The sequence below is a fragment of the Cajanus cajan genome, chromosome 1, assembly GCF_000230855.2.
Source record: "Cajanus cajan strain Asha chromosome 1, NIPB_CcT2T_4, whole genome shotgun sequence".
NCBI classification, from domain to species: domain Eukaryota; kingdom Viridiplantae; phylum Streptophyta; class Magnoliopsida; order Fabales; family Fabaceae; genus Cajanus; species Cajanus cajan.
Genome location: NC_138517.1, coordinates 19,656,866 through 19,665,022, shown reverse-complemented (window position 1 = coordinate 19,665,022; position 8,157 = coordinate 19,656,866). Strand labels below are relative to the sequence as shown.

The 8,157-nt window shown below is 30.0% G+C and overlaps 1 protein-coding gene across 2 annotated transcripts; it reads right to left on the bottom strand.

The window, feature by feature from the left end:
• Positions 1-1,297: 1,297 nt before the first annotated feature.
• LOC109812332 (GATA transcription factor 8) lies at positions 1,298-7,858 on the bottom strand. Of its 2 annotated transcripts, XM_020376274.3 has the most exons (3): positions 7,635-7,858; positions 5,735-5,979; positions 1,298-2,642 (listed from the first exon to the last, which is right to left on the bottom strand). In XM_020376274.3, the coding sequence occupies exons 2-3, from the start codon at positions 5,960-5,962 to the stop codon at positions 1,842-1,844; spliced, it is 1,029 nt and encodes a 342-aa protein (XP_020231863.2). In that variant the 5' UTR covers positions 5,963-5,979; positions 7,635-7,858; the 3' UTR covers positions 1,298-1,841. The 2 variants fall into 2 exon arrangements, with proteins under 2 accessions (XP_020231863.2, XP_082932457.1); XM_083076331.1 differs by lacking the exon at positions 7,635-7,858 and having other exon boundaries at positions 5,735-6,140.
• Between the last annotated feature and the right edge of the window lie 299 nt (positions 7,859-8,157).

Genomic DNA, 8,157 nt, shown 5'->3' with positions numbered 1-8,157 from the left:
CATCAAAAGGGAATATTTTTTTTTGTTATTAATTAGAAGAAAAAGAAGCACTTCGCATCTCTCTATTTAATAAAAATAAAAATAAATTGATTATTTAAAGAGATGTTTGAAAATTGATTATGGTTTCTTGTTATAGAAAAAAAAGAAAATAAATATATAGAAGGCAATAAAAGAGAAAGTGATTTAGAGACAGTTATAAGGATAAATTTGTAAAAATCTATATACACTAAAATGAAATATCTCCTTCATTAATAGTTAGTAGAATCGAGACACTTTGTATCTCTATAAAATTATCAATGTTTAAAAATATTCAAAAATAATTAATATTTTATAAATCAATTGGTATTATATTTGGTCCTTAAACCTAAAGATTTTGATTTGAGTCTTATATTTGTAAAGATAATTAATTTTTTATATTATTTTTATAACTTAAAAATTTAAGAATAAAATTATCTTAAAAAAATTGAATACAAAAGGAGATAATTCCCTTTATTATATGTTATAAATTATAGATATAAAACAAATATTACTATACATAACAAATGAAATAGTTAAATTCATCATTAAAAGATTGTTATAATAAATATATTAGTCCTTAAAAATATATAATAAAAAAAAAGTGTCCTCTTGTAAAAATTATAAATATATAGTCAAATAAACTTGCCCAAGATCGTAAGAATTATTCAATTTAGTGTTTGACTTTATAAAACTTTCTTCTACCTGCTTCTCCCTTTGTAAACAACAATAGACTTATCTCCAACGACTCACTTTGTAATATGTTACAAAATTTTACTTAATTTAGCCTTATTTTCATTACACTCTTTTATTTCCATTAAAGACTAAAATGAATAAATTTTTACAATATTTTACAAATTTAGGAATTGAATTAAAAATTTTGTAAAGTCAAAAAACTGAAGCGCATAACATTACTATTTAAGGGACTAACGTGAAAGTTCAACCAATATTGTCATATTATTCCTTTTGAATTAATGTGCCTGGTTCTGATATTTTATATTGCTAAGAGTGATGGTGAAATTATAATGTTGTCTGGTGCCCATATAACATTACTATTTTATATTTTGTATTCCTTGGTGGAAAAGTTCAACACAGAGAACTAATTGATACAGCTGCAGTTGTTGGTGCCAATATTGCAACCATTGGTGTGGTCCAATCCAAGCATGGTTTTCTCAGCAGAGCAATATTGCAATATTCAGGTATTGCTCAAAAACACACACACACATATATATTCCCATTGCAGTTTGCAGATATTAGAAAAGGATGATTCCACCACAAAGCATTAAAAGGAAAAAACCGAAATTCCCGAAAGTTCCTTTCCTGATTCGACTCAAGTTTTGCTACAAATGAACTGCAAAAAGAATTGGTACAGAGGGATATTTAGAAGAAAAAATATGAAAAATGATGAAAATAAGAGAAGCAACAACCGGCACATTGAAGCCTCCTTAGTACTGCTGCAATTACTAGACCTAAATGCTAAATGGCTAACACTCTAGTGACTCTACTCTCTTCGACTTGCATATCTCTATCCAATGTTCTTCAGTTCTCACTACAATCCTCTTCTAAATATGGCTACAATATGATCATACCCTAATGCTCCTATCCCCCCATTCCATCCCTGTACAAAACCCAATGAAAAAAAACAGAAATGAAAATTAAGAAATAACACATGACTAAGGTTTTAACTTGCATAGATCTCCAAAACCTTAATATTGCAGTTGCAGAATGCAATTGAAAACCTTGTATAAGACATGAGGGACTGAAATGAAATTATGAAATAGAGTTAGAGAAATCTCCAACTAGGATCATTCACTTCACTTCCCCTCTCACATGTATTCCAGTGAAAGGCTGGCGTCAGTGTTTGGAATAAGTTCTGGTGAGGCAACTGAGTCATTTGCAAAGCCAGATTGGGTGCCTGACTTGTTTCTCATTTCAAGAACCTTCTTATGGGAGTTGGAGTGCACGGCGGCGCAGAACGTCGGACTGGCTGCCGGACGGTATTCGGGGAACAGCCGGCCTGACTTGTAGCGCACGCCACAAGCATTGCAGAGTGTTTTCGGCCCCATTGGCCCTGCCCTCCACTGAGGCGTCTTGGTTATTTCACAGTGCAGACATTTCCTAACTGCTGCTGTTGCTGTTGCTGTTGCTGCATTATTCTGCTCTTGCCACTGCTTTGTGATGCTGCATTGTGCTACTTTGATCTTCTTTTTCTTCTTGTGCTCCCCGGAGGCCTGCTTCGCCGGCTTGATCGCCGACTCGGCGAAGTTCTCGGACTCTGACGAGGGAGAGGCCTTGTGCTGCGTGCTTTCGCCGGTGGAGGATGCAGGGGATATGAGCTGCATCACTGGATGGGGGTTGAAGGCTGCAGGGCGTGGACGCTTGCTGCGGGCACGGCCACATGGCACCGGGATGTAGAGCTCCGGGCTGCGAGGCGCGGCGGCCTTCTCGCCGGAGGAGAAAGTGGTGGCTTCCAGGACTGAGACCGGGCTTGCTGTCTGGAACTGGGTGTGAGCTGTGTCATCCTTTGTGCTGCATTGTGGCTCCTCTTTCTTCATGGTGAGGCTTCCACATGAGAAAGAGTCCTCAACAAAATTGGACAACCATTCCAATTGCACAATGTCTTCATACTGAAATAAGGACACATTCAACATAGTTAGAGTTTAACATTCCCTGCCTAAGAAAAACAAGATTTCACATAGAAATAACATTAACATAATGTTCGGATGCAGGCAAGTATAGGAGAAGAAAATCTCTTTTCAAACATTTTGAATACAATGCTTAAAATATGGTTAGTTATGTTTTTAACTTCAAAATTATAAGGATTTAAAAATAAATTAGTTTTTAAAATTCTTAATCAAAACAATCTTTCTTCTTCTTTGAATCAAACGGTCCATCACGTAGATGCTACTAAATTGACAATTCAAGCAAAAACAGACTTTTGGAGGCGTATAAAAGAAGAGGAAATAAGCTATGCACCGAAAATATATTTTTACACTGTTATTTTATTACAAATAAGTATTTGACAATATAACTTTCCAATCAAGGTATTTATATTCATATCATATTAATGATGACTTCTGATTAGTTTATTGTGTAAGACTTTATAGTGACAAACTTTTAAAAGAATTTATATTATGCATAAATTTATTTGGCTTTTAATCATATTTCAATAAGTTTTATGATAAGATTTATTAGTAAAATAAATTTCTATTGAAATTAAGCTGTTTAATTACTGCCCTTAATCCTCTCTCCGTTTTCTGTACTCCCCTGTGAAACAAATAAATTAATACCGACAATTAAGAGGAGATTGGAAAATTAAACAAATCGCATTGGTGAATATTGCAAACTCTTGACGTGGAATACCACACTCTTTTGGATTCGTATATAAGAAAAAAGTACTTAAAATTTTTAAATGTAAATATGAATAAATTCTAACTAATTTGACCTTATTTAATATTATCATTTTCAAAATTATACTTAAATTAACTATAATTTTTATTTCTAATGAAGATTATTAAAAGTGGTTTAGAAATAAAATCAATAAAATTAAATGATAATTATTTTTCTTAATATGTGTGATTTAAGTATTCCAAAAAGAGTATCATTCTAAATTTATTTACCAAAGTAAAAAAAATGAACAAGTAAATTAAAGAGAATAATTTTAGAAAATTAATTTCGTTATTAGTTTTATTTATTAGAAAAAATACAATTTAAAAACAATCTTCTAAAAAAAATTATTATGAGTAAAAATAAAAAAGAAATTAATGCTATTTTTGAAAAGTTAAAAATACCCTTATTTTTTTTACTAAATTCTTTTCTTACACGGTAGTTACTATTTTTTTTTAAAGATAGAAAAGATTACAAACATAGTCGCAATGAGGATTGAACCTAGGTCCTCATGCTTCTAACTACTCCAATCCTTCCCTACCCAATCATTAAGCTAACCTTAATGGTTAAACGATAGTCACTATTAAGGGAATATTACTAATATATTCTTAAGTAATTTTCAATAAATAATTTTTATTTACTCATTTAATTCTTTGACTAATGTCTTTTGAGACAATCATTAACAAGACCTATAAAAATAAATACTTTTTATTTATTCTTTGACCGATGTCTTTGAGACATTCATTAACCATACCTATAAAAATAAAAGCTTTTTGTTGAATTTGTTTTACTAACAAGTGCCCTGAAAACATTAATTAATAAATAAATTATTTTTACTTCTCAATTTTTTTTTGATATTTCTTTGACTTCCCACAATTCATATAATTGCGTAAGAAAAGCCCATATTAAAAGAAAAATTATACAGTGTAATATTATTATAAAAATTAAAATAAGTTTGTATAGAGCCACTGAAAGAAAGGAATATCGAATAAAGTTTTATGAATTAGTCATAAATATTAAGATGAAGTGTGTCCCATTTCATAAAAAATTTCAATTTTAACTCTTAAACTAATTCTCTAGACAATAGAAATGCTTGATGAAGTGTTAACATTTTGACCTAGCCACACTTCCTGGTGAAGCATGAGCTACTACCACCTAGAGTGAAGACCATTCTAAATGTCCATTATGGCGTCACGAGGCACGTGACATTCAATAATGATAATCATAATAATTTAGACAGCGCAACCCCACCAATGGGTTGGAGTATATGCCCCTTGTTTCTCACCGACACAATCAAGTGTCCTTTTGAAATGACTAAATTACCCTTCTCTAAGAATATTTGAAAATTTGTACTAACCCCTAATTCGACGTCCCAAACCCCAAATTAAATTTAGACTTTCTACATTAAGTTCTGACGGTGCAAACTAAATATATTTATTTTTTCATATAAAAAAATAAATACTTTTTTACAAAAGTGAATTACAAAAGAGAAAATGTTGAGAGACAACTTTTCTTAATTGCGAGAGATGCATATGCATATTTATATATATATATATATAATACATTCACTTACATGTAAAGTGTTTTTATACTATAATTAATTATATGCTAAATTGTCATATATAATAAATTTATTATTTTTTATAATATATAAATAAAATTAAAAAGTCTTTTGACTGTTCTTTAATAAAACAACATTTATAATAACTATTTAAATAATTTTAAATCTTCCAACAATATTGTCTAATTTTTTATGGTAAATTTTAGATATATCCTATATTTTTAAGATATTAATATTTTTATAATCGATGTAATAATTTTTTTAGAGAATTTGTTAGAGGATATAATAGCATTGTAATTGCCTTAAAAGTTATAATTTTTAATTGGTTACAGTGAAAATTAATAAATAAGTTTAAAATAACAATGACGGGAACACATTAACAAAATTCAAAATTCAATGTCAACAAATTTCAAGAAAAAAAAAAGAGAAGCATTTTTAATGTTTATAATATGATATCTAAATACCGAAACTGTTCTGAAATATTCGAAATTTTGTAACATCAAATTCCAATTTGCAGTAATAATATTTTTTAAAGATAAGTTTGAACTAATTATCGAAAGGAAAAAAACAGTAGAACAGTATCAAACAAAAGACACGAACTGAACTAATAGAACCAAATTTTCATGCAAACCCCATTCCAACATGTCAAAGAAAAAAAAAAAAGCAAAACCATGGGCGCTGATAAAATTACACGCAACACGTTCACAGAGTCCACGTGAGCCTTTTTAAGTGACACGTGGACCAATGATACATTACAGTTTGGAAACTCACCGGAACGGAGAGCTCTGCCGAGAGGTCTGGCACGGCGCTGCCGGAAAACACAGTGTCTGCGGCGGGCAGCGAGTCGGACTCGGCGGACCAGAAGCTCGCCGGAGGGCAGACCGGTGCAGCGGCGGAGTTGTCGGCTGTGGCGGCGTCTTCGACGGGGAAATCGAGGAGGTCGTCGATGTGGTCGAAGAAGCTGCTGCAGTCAATGTCGTCGATGAAGTTTCCAACCATTTTTTTTTATAATTTTCCTGAGAAAATGAGAAGTGTGAGTGGGAAATGGAAGAGAAGAGAAGAGAAAATGAGAAGAAGTTCGGTGTTTGTGTTTGTGTTTTAAGGTTTGTTTGAATAACTGTGAATGGTTTTGAAATCCGTTATTAGTAGTAGTGCCCATGTGGGGGGCCCACGAAAGAAGCGCGGTGTCCACCGTGAAAGAGAGAGTGCACGTTAGCACTTTTGTGCTTTTATGTACATTGCAAAATTTGAAAATTAAAATAATTATCATTGTAAATATATTAAATATTAAATATGAAGTTTTATTTTAACTAAATGTATTTTTAAGAAATTTATTTTAATGAAAATTTTTTAAGGATATTTTTAAAAAAATTATTTGATTTTATTTTTATTCATCATAATTATTTATAAATTAAATTTTAATATTTTTAAAATATGTTATTTATAAATAAAATAATATTATATTATAATATAAATTATTTATTATAAATTTAATTTTGATTTATATATTATTGTCAAAAAAATATAATTTATATTACAAATATTTATTTACAAAAATTTTAAATACGATTTATATGTATAATTTATTATAAATTTTAATTATATTTAATAAATATTTAACTTACAAGCTAAAATTTTAGTTGAAAAAAAATGGAAAAAAAAATATAAATAGATCACAATGGATGTTTTTAAGGAGTAAAATTGTGTAAAAAAAAATTTACATTATTGTCAAAAAATTTTCTGATATGATAAGTTTATAGACAAAAATTACCACTTTAAAAGTTACGTGATTGTTCCTCAATGTAAAAATAAAATCCTTTTTTTTTCATTTAGGGAGCATGCCTAATTGCCTAATAATTTCATTTTTTAAATGTGGAATTTTTCTTTTAATTTGTTTTCCTGTTATTTGAGAAATAAAATCTGGAATTTAAGTTTATACCATATGGGTTTAGAGAAAATTATACTAGTTTTAGTAATTACGGAGAAAAGAAAAAAAAAAAAAGAAAAAGAAATCTAATAGGTAAAGACTAAAGTGAGATTTTGAATTTTGATTTTAATTAACTATTCTGTATCGAAATTCAAAATAATGTCAAAAGTTAAAACATCAATTTGAAATTCATTTTTTAATTGTTGAAATCATGGTTTTAAAAAACCATTTGCAATCACAATGGTTGCTACGATTTCAAGATTTTCTTACTTAATGTAATTATCATGACTGTAATTATGACTACATCAATCTTCATTTTTTTTTTCACAATGTTATGTATGACCGCATCTGATTATATCAGCCTTAATTTCTTACAATGTCATATGAAGCATTAAATCGCAATCAAAATTTAAAATAATCTTGGTAATTGTTTTACATGTTCTCTCTCTTTCACATAAATAAAATTTGGGATTGAAAATTATGAATGAAAATGATTTTGGTGGCATACGTCAGAGACAGCTGGTCCGAATTTATTTCATACCATCTTTCAAGTCATAAAATTGAAGGTGAAGAAGAACTCTAGCGTATTCAATTTTCATCGTCTTGTATAAAAAAAATTAAACTATTGTAAAAAATTTCAGGTAGAACATGTAAAGCACGACCTAACCTTTCCTGATATAAAAGTCCTAAGTTTGAATTTTGATGTCGTGATTGATAATAAAAATAATAAAAGCATATGCAAACCTGTGAAGTGAAAGTTTCCTCAGCTGAACTGAACTAGAGGTGACAACAAAGGAAGCTCCGAACAAACTACCTTTTCTCCATGACAACGAAGTACAATGTATGAGGAAGAGGAAAGAGGGGGTTTGAAATGAGAGAGAAGTGTGAGTGAGGAAGGCTTAAAAGAATGGTAACAAGAGAGGAAAAGTAAGAGAGAAAAATGTGATAGGCACCAACGTTAGGTGATGCTCCGCGTTCATTACTAGTTGTCTTGCGTTAAAGGCTTCGTTTTTTTGTTTTTGTTTTTGTTTTTTTTTTCTCTCTCTATCTTTATTTATTTATTTTCTCTATCTTTGATTGCACACGGGTCCCATGCACTTACAACCAACACACACCACCCCACACGCCTTTCACGGATTTTCATCGCTACAAAACAATCTTCCATTCTTTCAATTCAATCACAATGCATGTCTCATGAGAATTGTTTCCTTTTTTTCCTCCTTTTTCTTATTCTCTTTCTGAAAAACGCTAATGTATTATATTTTTT

What these genes read in the sequence shown, in the direction of transcription:
- LOC109812332 (XM_020376274.3), bottom strand. Translation starts at nt 5,962, where the DNA reads ATGGTTGGAAACTTCATCGACGACATTGACTGCAGCAGCTTCTTCGAC. An exon ending in CGGCAGAGCTCTCCGTTCCG is followed by an intron (nt 2,643 to 5,734) that starts GTGAGTTTCCAA and finishes TCCTTATTTCAG; the next exon opens with TATGAAGACATTGTGCAATT.